General features: G+C 32.8%; 2 protein-coding genes across 2 annotated transcripts; both read right to left on the bottom strand.

Annotated features, from left to right (window-relative positions):
- Window positions 1-7,771: 7,771 nt before the first annotated feature.
- Window positions 7,772-15,171, bottom strand: RFC3 (replication factor C subunit 3). Its single transcript, XM_020371658.3, has 9 exons — window positions 14,818-15,171; window positions 14,287-14,503; window positions 13,310-13,389; window positions 13,061-13,220; window positions 11,693-11,774; window positions 9,744-9,873; window positions 9,595-9,658; window positions 9,443-9,511; window positions 7,772-8,178 (listed from the first exon to the last, which is right to left on the bottom strand). The coding sequence occupies exons 1-9, from the start codon at window positions 14,987-14,989 to the stop codon at window positions 8,079-8,081; spliced, it is 1,074 nt and encodes a 357-aa protein (XP_020227247.1). The 5' UTR covers window positions 14,990-15,171; the 3' UTR covers window positions 7,772-8,078.
- Window positions 15,172-15,429: 258 nt separating this feature from the next.
- LOC109809544 (aspartic proteinase Asp1) lies at window positions 15,430-18,012 on the bottom strand. Its single transcript, XM_029273663.2, has 8 exons — window positions 17,820-18,012; window positions 17,612-17,729; window positions 17,302-17,501; window positions 16,901-17,140; window positions 16,561-16,699; window positions 16,268-16,462; window positions 16,114-16,186; window positions 15,430-16,014 (listed from the first exon to the last, which is right to left on the bottom strand). Exons 1-8 carry the CDS (start codon window positions 17,942-17,944, stop codon window positions 15,917-15,919), a joined length of 1,188 nt encoding a protein of 395 aa, XP_029129496.1. The 5' UTR covers window positions 17,945-18,012; the 3' UTR covers window positions 15,430-15,916.
- Window positions 18,013-18,310: the final 298 nt, after the last annotated feature.

The following is an 18,310-nucleotide window of genomic DNA, read 5'->3' as shown; positions in this document are numbered from 1 at the left end:
AGGAAGTGAGAAACATGGCTCATAGTGCAAGAATGCCACCAGATAGTCAAACACAAACAAGCATACAACAATACATAGCATACACAGATAAATGTCATCATCGCACTTGGTTCACTCATAACAAAATAAATAATAACAAATAACATTATAAAGCATTATGCAATGGACACAAATTACATATTATCATGCATGTGGTGCAAGTAAAAACATCACACATCACACTTGTGTATTGTCGCTAGCAGTACGCGTAGAATAGCCTAATAGTATATGTTGGGTCACACCTTCAACTCACTCTCACTAAGAGGACATACTATTAGAGTCTGCTCGAGATAGCTAAATTGTGTAAGATATATTCCATGTACACAAAAGAAGAGATTAAAACTTGCAAATCAAGCTAGTTCCAAGGACTACTTCCCAAGTTTTTACACAAGGGGACTTTTCTTGATAGTGTATTCCATTTCATACACTTAAAAATACTTTTATGCATATGATGCATGTCAACAAACTCTATGCATAGTAATTCTTATGACCTCATTAATTCACATATCACATATCTTATTGTGAGGACCCCTTTTTCTTTTCCTTCCCGACTCATTCCAGCTCTCATTTTTTTTCTCATTTTCCCTTTTACTCACTCTCACTCTCTCCTTCATCTTGCTACTGACTTTCTCTCCCTGTGGTGACCTCAAATTGAAGGTTCTAATCAAGCTTAGGCAAGAGTTAGTTGCGGATTTCCTCATTTCTCCGTTCGCTTTCAAGTTCTCTTTTTCTTCAATCTCCGTGGACCCGAAGCTCGGATTTTCTTCAGTCCGAGGTAAGGGAAGCTAGTTTTTCTTAGTAGATTTTGTGGGAAATGAGTTCTTCAACTCATGATGTGGTTGATCCCTTGAAGATTGATGGCTGTATGTGATGAAAATGGTTTTTTTTGGGTTTTGATGAAAAATTTGGGGTTTTTGGTGATTCTTGGTTGCATGTTGGAAACAAATTGGTTTTTATGTTGTTGGATGAGAATAGGGTGGTTTGGGTGGAATGCATGTGCTTGGATTTCTTGTTTTTGCAGGATGGTTATTCAACAATGGTGGGAGGGATTGGGTTTACTGTTGTAGGCGCTGAGCGCTTTGGGGGTAGAGAGCCCTTGGAACCAATCCGCTGAGCGGTTTTAAAGCGCTGAGCGCTTTGGGGGCAGAGAGCCCCCTGGAACCAATCCGCTGAGCGGTTTTAAACCGCTGAGCGCTTTGGGGGCAGAGAGCTAGAGGAGCACTTCTGGAGGCAAAGCGCTGAGCGCCTTGGTACTTTCAGAATTGGACGTTGCAGTCTTCATGAAAGTTGTAGCCTTGGATGTTAGCTTTCCAATGGCGCTGGAATGACTCAAAAATGAGTTTTAGAACTCTAGATATGGCTGTTTTAGTGAAGAAAGGTTGAGCTGTCAACTTTGTTTATAGCTGCTGCGGTTTTTATCATTTTTAACAAGGTAGATGAAGGAATTTGGACTTGGTGTCTTAATGAGAGTTGTAGGAAATTTGATTATATTTCATATGAGATAAGGATGAACATGGTAGGAGTAGTATAACTCCCGATGCGCTGTTTGTTGTGATGGTTGCCATTTCACATTTAGTGATTTGGTTAAGTTAAAAGTTGTTTTAGGTGCTTAGGTGTACTCTTGTTGTTTGGGTGAGTAATTGGACAAGATAGATGAGTTGTAAATAAGATGGTTGGGTCGTGTTAGGTTTATGTTGCTATAAGATGCTTAGATGTGCTGTAAGACGATAGGTTGTGCTGATTAATGTTGCCAATGCTGTGTGATGAAAAGTTGTGTTGTGCGGTATGTTGTTAATGATGTAACGCTGAGTTGTGCTATGTGATGCTAATGCTAAACTTTATTATTTGAGTCGAGCTGAATTATAGGCTGATCATTGTTGAATTTTGCTGTGATTGCTGAGCTGAGATGTAATTGATAAATAAGTTGTGCTGACTAGTTGTAAATGTTGAAAGATGATGTTAAGCTGTAATAGATGTGTCTTGCTATGCTGAGCTGGGCTGTTATTGATAATTTTAAATGCTGATTTATAATATGGCTATGCTCAAGAATGATGAGCTGAGTTATGAGTAGTAAGCTGTGTTGAGTACTACTTGGCTGTGCTGTATGCTGATTTTGCTGTGCTGTTTATTGCTGAGCTATATGCTGTGTTTAGCCACTATTGTGGTGCTGTTATAGCCGCTATGTCGGTGCTGTTAGCCACTATTGTGGTGCTGTAATAACCGCTAGCTGGTGCTGATGTGTGCCTATTTGAGAGGCCATTATAACCACTTGAGGTGGTGCTGTTGCTGCTGCTGAGCAGTGCTGATGTTGCCGCTAAGCGGTGCTGTTATAACCACTTGGGGTGGTGTTGTTGTTGCTGTTCTACAGCGTTGATGTAGCCACATCATGGTGCTGGTATTGATGCGTGATATAAGCTGTGCAGATAAGCTGATACTCATAATGATGAAATCTAATTACATTGCTATGTATCTATTTGTATGATGATTTTTAATTACACTAGCTTACCCTTTTGCTGTTTTCCATGGTGTTTGGACTGCGATGATCATACTGTGTATGGGAGCAGAACAGGAATAGGTGAGCGTCTAGTGGTGAGTCTCCGGCGGACCGTGGAGCTGTTTTGCTTATGGGGATATTTTGCTGGTAGCTACTTGGGATAGTAGCATTTGGTTGTAATTTTCTTTGGTACACTTTAACCCTAGTCAGACTAGAACTTTGTATATTTATATATTCTAGATCCTATATTTATATACTTGTTCTATCTGTCTGGAGTTTCTAGTGTGCGATGCCGTGTGTAGTGACTAGCCGGGTCGTTACACTTATCATATCACATTATCACATCATTTCATTGTCAACTAATATCATATCATATAATCATTAATTGTTCTCAATAAAACAATCAATGACATAAGGGATCACATCACTATACTCATACATAGCTCACAATCATATCAATAGCATATTCACATAATACAACTAATTATCAATATTAATGAGTACAATGATTACACGTGTTTGCAATTTAAACACAACAATTACACAACATTATCCAATACACCTCAAGATAAAATCATTATGAGATCGTCTAATTATATGTTAACACCTCGATCATAGTTATTAAGAGATCAATCTCACTAAGCATTTCAATTAATAGCTTAACTAGCCTAACAACCTTATCAATTTCACATGTTAAAATCCTTAGTCAGTGTTATCAATAAAACACCTCAAACCATTAATAATCAACTTATATCATAAATTATTAACAATTAATTTCTCTCATGATTTATCTTTCCTAGAGATTGATATAAATACCTAAAACCATTTATAAGGTCAAAAACTTAAATGGTAAATTATTCATCATCACCATTACACAAACTGCATTTCTATAACTTAATCTTCTAAGACATCAGGTGGTTCAAACCCCTTATCTAGAGTTATATATATAATATTAAGTTGATCTTAATTTTATTAGAAAGTTAAGACAATTATCTCTAACTTCTATGTTGATCTTGAGAGCTAATTATGCCATCTACTATTTTTAAAAAATACAAAATTGTAATGCTTTAGCTTAAATCTAATAACTTGACTTTCACTCACTAATTTGATCAATGGCAAAAATTCATATGAAAATCACAATTTGATTCTAACAGTATCACCCCCAATGCAAAGTTTATTGTGCCCGATGCAAAAAGGACAACACCCTCTCGAGAGTACTTATGCTCGACGTGACTAAAGCCACGATTGCTGCAAAAACTTGCAATAATGACATCAAATGGCGTCCAACGCAACCCATTTGACACTTGACATGATATCAATTCGTGAAAGACTTGTAGGATGTGAAAAAATTGCACATTACGAATCCCAAACTTAAACTCCAATCCAATTGGTAAAAATCATAACTAAAGCTTAATATTACTCTATTATATCATCAATTACTCAAATCCAATATCAATTTCATATTCTAATTATATACCTCCATTAACTACTCACACAATAACCATCTAGGGTTTCCACGGGAATTGACAAGCAATCCAAACTTCATAATTACATGTTCAATTACAAAATTGGAGACATATACAACTACACAACATCAAATAGAACAATAAGGAATCATATAGAAGACCAAAAACACATAATGCAATCAATTGAAAAAAACCCCTTTTATACAATACAAGTAATAGTGAAGGAATTGGGAGTCAATCTCACTGCTTAACATGCATTTTACGCCTAAAGCGAGACTACTCACTTTCCCTTACTTTAATGAGCAAAAGAAGATAGTCTTACAACTCGAGGGTAGTTTCCTTCGTTCTCCAATATGTGAAAAGAATGTGTAAAAAGAATTTAATTAGAAACTTCTCCTTTTAAAAACCTAACCCCTGTCTAACTCTATAGTTAAAAATCCTAAACCATAGTTACAATTTTTTCCCCATAATTTATTCAATTAAAATATCTCATCATATAACCTTGGATTATATGAATATCTATATCAAATAATTGAAACAAATATTAGAACAACTCCATTAATTATAATAATTAACAAATATAATATATATATAATAAATATATTTCTCCTAACAAAAATTATAAATAAATAAAATATATATAAAAAATAAATCTTATAATAAAAATACATATATTTTTTCTAAATATTTATTATAACAAAATATTATAAAAATACATATTTTACTAATAAATATTATACAAAAATAAATTTTACAAATATTTATTATTTAATTAAAATATTCATAATTATTAAAAATTTCTAAAATATTTTTTAATAATTTTAAAAAACTTAGGTGTTACATCATACAGTAATAAATTTAATATAGATTTGGTTCAACCTCAATTCTTTAAGTGGAAGACATTTTGTTTTGATTGGACTAGCTGAGAATTCAAATGGGTTACTAAGCCCATTGTTTTCAATTCTGTGAAAATATGGAATTTATTGTCTCCACTCTTCACATACAAACAATGGACCAAACACTCAGTACTGTTTATGATCGTGGGTGGGGAGGGAATTATAAATTAACAATGTAATTTTGACCATATGATGATGATGATGATGTTGTGGTTCATTTAGAGAAGAAAATAGTTTAACCAATTCAATTTTTAAACAGCGAATAAAATTAAGTTTTAAATAAAAGAAATTAACAATGTCCACAGAACTTAGAGACTCAATTTACACGCGAAATAAACTAATCTTTCATAATGTTTGGCGAACTAAGGTCTGAACATGTCAAAAAAAGGTGTGTATTTTATATTGAATGTTCGATTGTGACTTGAATAAAAATCATCTTAAAAAGATGTGTGCAAAAAACAATACAAAAAAAATAAAATAAATGAATAAATAATTTTTTTTTCTTATTGAGTTGATTTATTTCGCTGTCACATGGGTTCTATTCTGCATATTTTTAGAATTTACATAACTCATTATATTATAATGCAGTAAGAGTGCACTAGTTGTACTTTCTTTTTATTATATTAGATTGGGTAGAATTGTTATTGGCAGGTCGACTTTTTTATAATCTTAATTGTTGTATTTTCTTGTAATAGGTTAAAGTATCTCTTGTACATTTTTTAATTAATTTTTTTTACTTATAAAAAAAAATCGTACGTAATCTAAACTAGGAGTAATAATACAATAAAAACTATCTTTTAATTCATATATGTATTATCGTATTGTTGAAATATGTATACCTTACAAAAGAACTATCACAATCACTCGGGATGTGTAATAACAAAAAAAAAAAAACTACGGATGTGTAAGTATTTGACTAAATTAAACTTTAAAATATTGTGACTGACAAGTGACCAGCTACTGGTATCATATTAAAAAATCAAACTTCATTTTCTTATAACATACTACGAAAGTTTTAATTTTGAAAGTACCCTTAGCGTGCGTATTTGAATCAAATTATAGTAAGTTTTAATTTCGCCCCTATAGTTTGACATGTAAAACTAATATTGAGCTTTCACTTAATAATTTAAACTTTTAAAATAGTTCTTAACGTACTCTCAGTTATTGTTTAGTAATTGATAGGTATGCAGTTTTATGTAAAAAAAGAAAAAGAAAAAAAAAGAAAGAAGAATACAGTTATATTAAATATTTAGAAGAAGTGTTTTATAAATGATCTCAATTAAAGATACACGTGATTTATAAAATAAAAAAGTTATTGTTTATCTATATTTTTTTATCCATATATAATTATTTATTCAAATTGATTAACGATTAATCGCATGGTTTCTTCCCCCAAGTGGCATTGCGTTCCATTTGTTGGCAGATAGCTTTGCTCTTTCCACCCTTTATGTTTAGATTCATAGTTTTAATTCTTATCCACCAAAAACAATATTTGACTATTTAAGACACTTTGCAGTAGTTAATTTTCTAAGTAAACAAAAAACGTAAAAACACGTGGAAATTGACCAATCCTAATCCATTAAACAACTTGAAGATAAGTGATGGAAAAGCAACAATCTTGCGTAGATACCTATTCAGCCGAATCAAATGGATAAACGATAACTAATTTATCTGAGACGGATTAGTAATAGCAAAAGTAATAAAAAATAATTTGGTTACAAGAAAAATTAATTAAGTTGAAATGGACTATAGAAGTAAAATATACATATTGATTGGCTTTTTTTGGTGGCAACATATTGAGTAGCTTATTAGATATTAAGATTGTTTTACGCAATATAATAAAGCAATAATTCTTTACAATATAGAAAAATCGTTATCTCTGTTCTAAAACCAAATCAATATTACCTACACATTTTGTGTGTTGAAAAAATAAAAAAAATTTAAGTTAGCACTTTATCATATGTTTATAATACATTACATGTCACTATAAATTAGAAATTTATTTAACATGAATTTGTAAATAAAATGTATCCGGAAAAGTAACTAATAAAGTAGTACTTTGTAATCACATTATATTTTAATATAGATATAGAAAGTAAGATGTGATATGAGATAATGATTTCAATCTATTTATAAAAACAATAAAACAGTATAGAAAAAATTTACCACACAAATGTTGTCCCCCTCTTGCCTACCCTACCCCCAGAGCCACCTTAAACATACCATATTAATTACCATTTGTGTTCCCTCCATGTTTAAACTTTTTAAGACAGAATAACATAATATTAAAAATCAAATGCCTAAATAAAAAATCATAAAAAAAAATAGATGTCTCAAATAAAAATAAACTAAATTTCAGCACAAGGCAGTATACCTGTACAATGTTACACTTGATGTCCAATTAAGTCTGTAGCCTTTAATTTACTAGAGTAAGATTGTATTATGTAATGTGGAATAACATATATAAAACTTGAACAGTGTACTACCGGTTACATTCATTATAATTCCTTCCAATCCGTAAAGAATACCAAAAATCTTAAAAACTAAATCATCTTCGGACTGTTTTAAAGAACCTAACTATTTTTTACGGATTAATAGAATTTAGGACTTTTATTATTAAATCGTTAGTTGTATTCGGCTTACAATTGTTAAACCATGCTTCGGGTTACTAAGCGCTTGCTATTGCTGGCACTGGAAACAGGTTGAAATATAATAAAACTTCACCAAAGACAAGCAAAGATAATGAGATGTACTCTACTAAGTGGCTTTTATGGTACTTTTAAGCCATAACGATGACAATCTCTAGTTTCTCAGAACTGGATGAAATCTTGGCCATTGTTGATTTTGAAAATTTAATAATCTTAATCTAGAAAAGATTAAAAAAAATTGCGTGAACGGCTAATTGATCTTAACTTTCAAACCTTACATTGTCATCTAAAATAGCAGTAAATATGAAGTAAATTTTTTTTAAAAAATGTCCTACTTCAGAATTTTGTGAAGGTATTTGAAAGTTTAAAACTCATCTTAAGTTAAAAAGGGGGACATACGACAGTTACTTTACTTTCTTTACACAAATTGAGATCCTCTCAATCCCATTCTCAATAGTGACATCGCCAGGGAAATGAAACAGGTTAAGCCTAATAGAATGTGAAAGCAATTTCATCCAACAAATTCGGAAGTAGGTTAAGTAGCAGCTGCAACCAGTGCAGATCTAGCACGTGTAAAAGAAGCAATAACCGATCCAAGCTGAAGCTTATCGTTGCACCCAAAACTTAATCTGTACCTGGAAAAGATGAAATTTCATTCCCATTATCATAAGAGCCAATAAATTTCCGATAACACCAGAGAGAAGATAAGATACAGTTTTTTTCCCCCTTAAACCCATATTTGATTATTAAAGTTTCATATCATACTTCACGATTTACACTTTTTATGGCAAGGTCATGCAATGATGTCATCTCTAATATATAATGCTTAATCAGATAAACAAAGTTACAGGGTGCACTTAGCCATAGCCATATTTCTGGTTATCACGACCACTAAAAAGAGAAAAAAAATTGCAATGGTAGATAAAGAGAAAAGAGGGACAAGGACAAAAAGGAGACATAACTATATTCTAAGCATTAATTATCATCCAATGAGATTGTCTTAGAAAAAATGTATTAATAGGGCAACTCTTTCCATAAATTACTAGAGCTCCATAATATATAGATCAACTGACACCTAACTTGCCGAGCAGCATGAAAATAACAGCATTGTGGATTAATTATAAACCTGAGAAAAGTAAAATTTTAGATATAAAACTAAATGAATGTAGCATGCGACTAAAGCATCATTATGCATTGGGTACAAATACCAGAAGCTCTTCTTATTTTCTGCAATTTCAAGATGTGTAATGTATATAAAAGAAATGTTAGTAACATACTCTCTAACACACTTTTTTCTATTGCCTAAAACTTTTAGAAATCACAAAATTTGGTATCTCACTTATTTAATGAGTCACACTCATGATTTAACTTTCCAATAAATTTTAACTAATAGCAAAGTGTTAAAAGGAATGTTTTACTAAGTGTGTTGTTAACTCCTCATATATATATATATATATATAAGGTGTCAACAGAACTGCTTGTGTTATGTGCACTATTAAAAGAGTCTGATAACCAACTGCTCAAGATATGGGGAAGTAGAGATAGAGAATTATTTAGCCAAATTATTTTTCTCCTCTATCATTAAATGTGCTTGTTCAGAACCACATACAGAATTAGAGTTGAAAACAAGTTAGACTTCACCTGAATAAGCCATTGTTTTTTAAAATGCCAGCCTTAGACCGACTTGTTACCTATATACGTTTTTTAAAGTTCAGCCTAGCCTTTTTGTTAAGCATAAAAGCTTGACATGGTATAAAATCCCATGTAAAGGCCTTTCAAATAGTTGTACTTGTGTTTTTTTTACAATGTCTAGAGAAATGTTTGATGTAACTAACTCATTTGGTCATCAGGCAAGGCAGAAGGAGAATAGCATGTAAATAGTAGGGCAGAAACACATACTCTATGTCTGCTAAATCATTCATCAACTGTACTCGAACAGCTGAAGGCATCTTAATCTTAAAAACAAACCTGTATAAACAATAAAATAAAAATAAGATTAAAAAAAAAAAAGCTGCCAATAAGTTACAGTCAGTATGATGCATAAGACTCACATTGTTACTTCCCTGACAATATCAATTACGGCCAACCCTTTCCTTGTCTTCATTTCATTTATTCCTATTAGAAAATAATGCCAAATAAAAATCATAAATTGCTTATAAATATTAAACACAACTGTAAAGGATAATGAGCCACTCAATACTTTGAAAGCTATCTGCAAATTGTTCATTTAGAAGCCAGTAAGATATTTGCTCGATGTCTTTGGGCAATGGGTTTCCAGTGCACAGGTAAACAGCTTCTTCTGTTATCTGCTCAGAAGCCATATGTGTTGACTGCACAAATATTAAAGCAACAAAATGTCATTTGCAATCCATGGACACAAAAGAAACAAAACAATTCAGGATATAATAATTCATAACACTTTTCCCATGGTTAAAAATTGCAAATTGGTAGTTGTCCTTGACACTTGGATACAAAATGAGTGAAAGAAAATCATCGGAGCCAAAATCAAAGTTTAAGAATGCTAATCAGCATTTGGATCCAAAAAGAAAATTGGAAGATTATTAATGAAAGATGTTTCCTTATACACATTCAGTCTAGTTCCCTCTCATATTCTACTTCACCTTCCTTTTTATATACAGTACAAGTTTAAGAAAAGGCAAGAGTTTTACAAGCATTCCTAAATATCACATACAAAGAAACTGCATACTATATTAGCATCCCTATATAAGATGGATAAAGGCCATAAAATCTTGTATAAGCCGCGCTTCACCCAAAAAGAAGTTAGCATTTTGGTAATTTTTGTTGACACTGGTAGAAACACAAATTTACATGGTACACATACACAAATCACCAGTACATCACATGTACATTGGAAAATTATCAACTAACTGGATCATTTAATCAATAATTTACATGGCACACAAATATGCCAAGAATGTCTAACAAAAGCTATCAAGAACATGCAAACAACTATCCCTAAATTTACATGGCACAAATTCTCAAGGGGTTGACAAAAAGAAAAAAAGAGACTTACATTAGGTTTTTATTAATTTGGAAGAACCAAGACAAGTACGATGGGGTAAGTATTAATGTGAGAACTCCTAGAGGCAAGACAAACTTCTCTATAAGGATAAATATGCGACCAAAGCTCAATCTTGAGAATTTAATCTAGTCTTGGATGTGCTTACCAAGAACATGCAAAAAACTATCCCTAAATGCATGTTTTTGGCAAATGATATAGTTTTATTGAGGGATCCAGGGGTGGGGTTAGCTCTAAACTTTAGCTTTGGTGAAAGGCTTAGGAATCAAATGTTTTTTTCTTGAATAATAGCAAGGCAGAATATATACATGCAATTTAAGCAAGAAACAAGGAAATTGAGGTAAAAATCATCATACCACAAATTTCTATGTTTAAGTACTTGGGATCAATATTACAAAATGATAGGAAAATTAATGAAGACTCCTCAAACATGATACAAGTTAGTTGGTTAAAATGAAAAAAAAAAAAAATCCAGGGTTTTTTGAGACTGTAAAATACCTACTAAGCTCAAAGAGAAGTTTTATCTTGCAACTGTATGACCAGTTATAACCAATGATAGTGAATGTTGGACTTTAAAGAGAGAACACAGGAGAAAAATAGGAGTAACAAAAATGAGGATGTTAACATAGATGTGTTTGGCAACATGAAAAAAGGACAAGATAGTGAAGATACAAAATAATTACATATAAGGAGATATTGATGTGGCACTTTATCAAGACGACAAAAAATATGGTTAAGATGACTTGAACATGTGCAAAGAATGTCACAAGGCTCCAGTGACGAGAGTAGATAGCATGGTTTCTAACCCTATGAAAAGGGATAGAAGGAGACCAAAAACAATGAAATTTTTGTATTAAAAATGATCTCATGTGAATAATATCCTTGAAAGAAAAAAAATTGACAGTGTCCAATGGTGTCATATAGTCTAGTAATGACCTTGCCTAATGGAATAAGGCCATGTTTCTATTATAATGTACATTGCTAGCCATTAGAGTTGAAAATTTTCGAGCAAGAATCCACAATACAGAAGTTATTCAAGACATAAAAAGTAAAAGGACTAGATTAGCTAGATTTGTATATAAGAAAGCTGAAGGCTATCAGCAAACTACCTGAAGAATATTCAAAGCCTTTCTCATGTCACCATTGCTCAATCGAACAAGAGCTGCTAAGCCACTCTCTTGAACATCAAGCCTAATCAAATTATAAAATGCTGATTACCATGTTGCATATTAAGTCAAAAATTGAATGAAAACATTATAAATGTTTATAACAAATTAAAAATATAGCGGAGTGATTATCCAATAAAAAGGGCACAAATTTGAGATGCATTAGAGGAAGTAGATTAGCATGTACAACCAATATAATATATGTTGCACAGGAATTAGCACCTTTCAATATTATAATTCCATTTCCACATCCAAATACAGTATCATATTCAAATGGTGAGTTTAACATGCATAGTTTAATGGTTTCCATATGAAACCCTATCTACAGGACTCCTCAATACTTCAAAATCTAAAGTGAACCATAGTATGTGCTAAAAAATTTGATCAAATTAATTAACTAAAAATAATTGATATGATTCAAGGATTTGGAACACTTCCACAAGTAGTTACAGAGAAATGCAGTCACAACTCAGGTCTTACTATTTTTAAAACTGTGGGATCTGCATGAGTGGTCCATATCTCTTTAACTATAGAAACGATTCAATTATCAATAATAACTAGAGTATATAATATCCCTTTCATGGAGTATTTCATTATACATATAGAAATGAATGTAAGCATCAAAATTTTTATTTGCACATACGACCAACATTTCTTAATCTTTTTCTTAATATGAAATGAAAGTTCAAGCTAAATCGCTCTAACTATGTTTAGCATTTGATGCTATAATTTTCTGTTTTGAATATTTAGATCTTTTGCATAAAAAAAAATTGGGGAAAAAAAGTGCAACCCTCAGTGAAGAAACTCTTTCAAATTGGGTAATCACTACAATCAAATAAGGACACATCATAATAACCTTCTACAATGAACTGAATGCAAATGGGTGTATTCGCTAAAGTTCTGGAGTCAGGAAAAAGACAGGAAGTACATTTTCTCCCCTCCCAGCCCCTTTTCCTTTGAATGAACTGATACCCAAAAGAAGCTGAATATTACTTTGCACATGAAATCTTTTTTACACACATTGTATTAGAAAAGGTCAACTGTCAGAAAAAGCCCAATCACCAGCTTGCAGCAGATAAATATTGACAACTCTTAAAAACTTAAAATATTAACAGAATATTTTAAAGCATTTGAGATAAGCAATGAAAGCTTCATTTCCTTCATTATCATTATATGGCACTCAATATCCACAAATGAAAAACTAAGAGAATAGATTAAAACAGAAATTCTCATAAAAAATTTCCAGATAATGTGAGAAAGTAACATGGCAAGATATCATCTAGATTGAAGTACCACATGCAGACTACATACCCTTCAGCCTTAATAACATGTTTCAGTCTTTCAGTGACATGGACAGCGTCAAGAGGGGCAAACCGGAACCGAGTGCATCTAGATTGAAGTGCAGGAATAATCTTGTTCACATGATTACAGATAAGTGCAAACCTAGTGCTTTTTGTATATTTCTCAATCACTGCATCAAAAGAAGATGAAGGGTAATATCACTCAAGAAACTGGATTGATGCAGCATACACAAGTTAGAATATAAAAATTAGTGCATACCTCTACGTAATGCAAATTGGGCTTCCTTCGTCATGGCATCCGCTTCATCTAACAATACCAATTTTACAGAGGACTTAACACTGGACATAGAGTTTTAGTAAGTCAGTTATGGAAAAACTTGCAGTTCCAGTACACTTCCAGAAAAAAAAAAAACCCAAAGGAAATGTTCAACTATGGTTACACTTTCATCCATATAACTTTCAAATCAAATGCACATAGGCACATGCAAGCAAAATAAATTAAGGAAAAAAAGAAAACAAAAAAGAGAAAAGAAAAGAATATAACAACAAAATAACCAAGGCCTTTAAAAATCAGAACCATCAAGACTGACAATTAAATTGAACAAAAAGGAATTACAAAAAAGTCCTCTTATCACCTATATAATGTTTTATGTGTTAATATCTGCATCAAAATTATCTTTAAAAAATGTGTCCAATTTTGTAATGCCTTAATTCACTAAATTACTCCAATTTAGGTTCACCTTGCAGAATAGAGAATAATAATCGGAAGAAAGGGGGGAGGGGGGGGGGGGGCAACAATTTATCCCTTAGACTACAATATTCTGAGAAATAAATTTGCAGGACAAAGTTATAGGACCAGAAAAACAAAGAAGATCACTAGAATCTCTGAATTGACCAATGGGCTGGTATAGGAACTTAGAAAACACTAATAAGTGCAGAACCCTGAAAAGGAGCAACACTGAACATGAAACATTGGGAGCATACTCAACACAAACTTCTGAAGCTTTCAAATTCAATAGTGGTGAATTATATTGATGGCTACTATAGCTAAGGTAAATCACCCATAAAAACAAAGTAACTCAGAATTCAGAATATGAATTTGACAACCATGTTAAATTAGATAAACCAATGACACAAACTGCAAAGAACTATTGAGCGCAGTCATAAAACAGTAAACACAACTGAACTGAACAGTAAGAAATTATAAGCAGAGGAACAAAAGGTAGAGAAGACAACCCAAATGACAAGCTCTGAGTGCTAGCGAACTCTTGAATCTGTTGTCGCACGACATCAATTCCTCTATCATCTGACGCATTGAGCTCCAAAATCATATTGTGGAACTGTGAACCATACAGTTTGCGCGCCACAGCGAGAATCGTTGATGTTTTGCCAGTTCCAGGAGGGCCATACAGTAGAAGATGCGGCAACCTGTTCTCGGTAGTCAGCCTATCAACTACACAGCAATTTAACAAACAAAGAACGATTAGCAATCTAAGAAACGCCAACAATTACTCAAACTGCAAAAAATATACAAGAGCAAGTCCAATTTTAACTAAACCAAATAAAAAATGAAACACAAAAATAGAAAATAAAACGCATCGTTTCCTCGCTAACCAGGTTGAACAATCCAACTACTACAACATACCTAAAACCCTACGATTAGAATAGATGAGGCAATTATCTTAAAATGAAAGAAAGAAAAGTAAGCTACATGGAGAAGTGTTTCTAAAGGAGAAGCTCAATCATAAACCCTAGCGAGAGTCTTACTTGTATCGACAATGTCACGGTGGGCGGCGACGTCGTCGAGGGACTGAGGGCGGTATTTCTCGACCCAGGGAATGGCCTTGGCGGCGGCGGCGGGGGGAGGGTTGGCGGCGACGACGACACTTTTGCCCTTGTCGTCGCTGTCGATGTCCATGGGATAGGTCATCTCCGCCATTCTTAGGTCACAATGCTAAAACAAAAACTCTCTCTCTTCGTCGTGTATCTCTCAGAGCGCTATTGAGAACTGAAATTTGCATTCAACGCTCACAACTCACAGCAGAGGCTAGTGGCGCCAAACACCTATTCTAGTCGATTCAGACCCGGTACAGTTCGCAATGTTCCGGTTCATACTTTTACTTTTGAAAAAAAAAAAAAAAACTTAGCCCGTTATTAAACTCTTTAAAATAAAAATTATTGATATCAACATGATGTTATCGAAAGATATTGGTTTTGTTATTGATGGTAAATACTCCAGACGAACTAAAAAAAATATATTAATTCGAAAAAATCAACTTTTTTTTGAATAATTTTTTATATACAACGGTCGAGTTTTATAATATGCACGAGATTTTAATTATAAATATAAATATATGTTAATGTCACAAATAAAGCTATAAATGATAAATTTAATTTAAATTACATTATATTAGAATTTAAAAATCAACTCAATCAAATTAAAAATATTTTTTTATTTTGATTTATTTAATTATTTTTTCAGCTATTTATTTCACTATTTATAATAGATTCGATCATTTATGAATATCCTTAGACATAGTATTGTGCAAATACATGCATCTCTTTCTCAATGTAATGTAGAGCATCACCCTTTTCAGCATATATTTACTTTACATTGGGTATATTGTATTGTAGCTTATGAGAAATAAAATTATAGTTTGGCCAAAAGGAAAAAGGAAAAAGGAAAAAAAAAATTATATACTATTCCATTCCAACCATTTAGCACCGTAATATTTCTTGCCTAACTAGTAAAAACTTAATGACAATCTATAACATCAAAAGTTGCAAGGCTAAGATAAAGAGAAAATTCATCAGATTTATTTATGATTTGAGAGGTTTATTTGGATACATATTAGTAACCCACAATTCACGTCTCGAAACATGATTCACCACAATTTGCAGAGGTCCATCCAATCTGCTGGTTCTCGTTGTCATAAATCACTATCTTATCTTGTAAAGAGATGGCTGTTAAGAACAAGAGAAAATACATTACCATTAAATAAAAAAGAGAAACAAAAACAAGATTTTCTTACGAGTGTTTTATTGGTATCCAAAATTGCTCACCTCCAATTAAGTTAGCATTTTCTAGTCCTATTTCAGTGCCATTTAGAATCCCCAAGCAAACATTGCCATGAGTCTGGAGAAGGGCATGTTAGACAATAGACACATAATTTCATTAGAGAGAGAGAAGTGGTTCATAATCTTAAAAGGTACTTACAGTGACAATTAAATAAGCTTGTGGTGGTAGTTGCAGCAGTGAATTCTTGGATTTTGTGAAGCTCAGTGCTAGGGCCTTAAAATTGCTAGTGACATCATGTAGAGATTTGAAAGGCTTTGGACCCTTCCAACAAATTGGCAGAGATGGATCCTTAGTTGCTCTACTCAATTGCTTCCCCTTTATATCATTAGTTACCTAAATCACAAATCGAGGATTTCCAATTCAAGATTGCATGTGATTATGGTAGGCCAAACAATACAATAACAAGGTTCCTTGGATTCCATGTATCTCACCAGTTGAACGAAAGCTCCATAAGCTTGGGAATTGAAGTATGTGTAGGAAGCTCCACTATCAAATATAAGTTCAAGACCCTTCACAGAAGTAGGCTTTCCATTGAACAACAGGTCTGCTGGACCTGTTTTGTAGTGCTTTCTGAAACAAAGACTTGTATGTAAGTTCTCATGAGTATATCAACATCTCGTAAGGAAACTTAAGAAATTGAATATAATTCAACTTTATAAAATTAATTTATAAAATATGAATCGTTGTTCACTTATATTAATTATTTTAATAATATCATTAGTGGTCCCAAGATTTCCAATAGAAACAAATAGCATCTATTTTATGACTTACACCGAGGAAGAGGAACTCTGCAATATTGGGGTCCAAACTATACCAGATTGGGGAATGAGCATACCACCAAAGAATAAAAAGCCTCCTCCTCTCCCGCTTAAGCAGTGTCCCACCACATTGCGAATTAGACCAAGAGAATTAAGCTGTGACAGAATGCTTATTCTGCCATTTCCAAGGCCAAGAACCCCTGCTGTGGAAGGTGGGGGACTATGACCAGGATGCTTCTGATCATATCCACACCTAGCATGCAACAAACAATGGAAATCTTGATTATGTATGAAAAGCTATCATATCATATATATATATATATATATATATATATATATATATATATATATTTCCGCATCAGTAACATGAAGCACTGATAAATAAATAGATGAGAGAAAATACTTAAGACTCACCCGAAAACCAGCATAGGGTGTGCTAAAGATGTAGAGCTGACTTTAAAGAGAATATTATCTTGAACTAACACACCATGAGATGATCCTTGGTCTGCATACTGAACCTCATACTCACATTGCCCATTTGGGCCATCACAGGCGCACAAAGGATTCCCACATTTCGCTAGGTTGTCGTGGGGTTTATACTGTCGATCACGAGGCTAAGAAACACCAATTAAGGAAATGAATTCATCGTAAGAAGAGTGGTTAGTAATACAATAAGTAAAAGTAGTTGAGAATGAATGTTGTCATGTTGTGAAGTGAAACTTACTATGGTGCAACCTGAACATGGTGCATCACACTCTACCCAAGTGAGATCACTACCCGTGTCAATGTCAAGATCAAAAGACTTGGGAGGATTGCCAATGGAGAGCTTCACCGTGTAATACCTGCACCCAAATTTCCATGATACGAGAGTCGTAGAAGTAGAAGAAGTTTGTTGGAGAAGCGAGAGGAAACATAAACATAAGAAGACATACCCAAGTGGATATACATTTCCTTGAATCTGGAAAACAAAGTAGAAAGGAGCAGAGGAAGAGGTTGGGAAAATGGCAGAGAGGAGCAGAAAGAAGAAAAGCATGGTCGATGTGCTCTTCACATCCATCTTTGGAAGGTAACTGAAATGAGATGGAGAAGGAAATATTTTGGACACTAAAGAGAGACGAACAAGCATCCATTTTATAGAGATACAGGGAGAGAAAAGTAGTAGTAAAAGCATATGCGGTGGATGATAAAGAGCTTAAAACCCGTCAATCTTATTACCTTTTATATGGTCGATCATAAAGAGCTTAAAACCCGTCATTCTTATTACCTTTTATAAGGTGGATATGATAAAGAGGTTAAAACCTCTCATTCTTATTATTTTTTCCACGTCATTTCTTGCCCACTATCATTTGTATACATATATATATATCTTTTTTTATTAAAAAATAATATATTTTAAAAAATAAATATAAATTTAAATTATCGT

The sequence above is a fragment of the Cajanus cajan genome, chromosome 6 (genome assembly GCF_000230855.2).
Source record: "Cajanus cajan strain Asha chromosome 6, NIPB_CcT2T_4, whole genome shotgun sequence".
NCBI lineage: Eukaryota > Viridiplantae > Streptophyta > Magnoliopsida > Fabales > Fabaceae > Cajanus > Cajanus cajan.
This window is presented reverse-complemented; position numbering and strand designations above follow the sequence as displayed.

Excerpts from the sequence above, each read along its gene's own strand:
- RFC3 (XM_020371658.3), bottom strand. The coding sequence starts at position 14,989 with ATGGCGGAGATGACCTATCCCATGGACATCGACAGCGACGACAAGGGC. Across the intron at positions 14,504-14,817 it reads CCGTGACATTGTCGATACAA|TTGATAGGCTGACTACCGAG; the intron begins GTAAGACTCTCG and ends ATTGCTGTGTAG. Across the intron at positions 11,775-13,060 it reads CATGTTATTAAGGCTGAAGG|GCTTGATGTTCAAGAGAGTG; the intron begins GTATGTAGTCTG and ends TAATTTGATTAG.
- LOC109809544 (XM_029273663.2), bottom strand. The coding sequence starts at position 17,944 with ATGGATGTGAAGAGCACATCGACCATGCTTTTCTTCTTTCTGCTCCTC. Across the intron at positions 17,730-17,819 it reads GGAAATGTATATCCACTTGG|GTATTACACGGTGAAGCTCT; the intron begins GTATGTCTTCTT and ends ATTTGGGTGCAG. Across the intron at positions 16,700-16,900 it reads CAGAGTTCCTCTTCCTCGGT|AAAGCACTACAAAACAGGTC; the intron begins GTAAGTCATAAA and ends TCTTTGTTTCAG.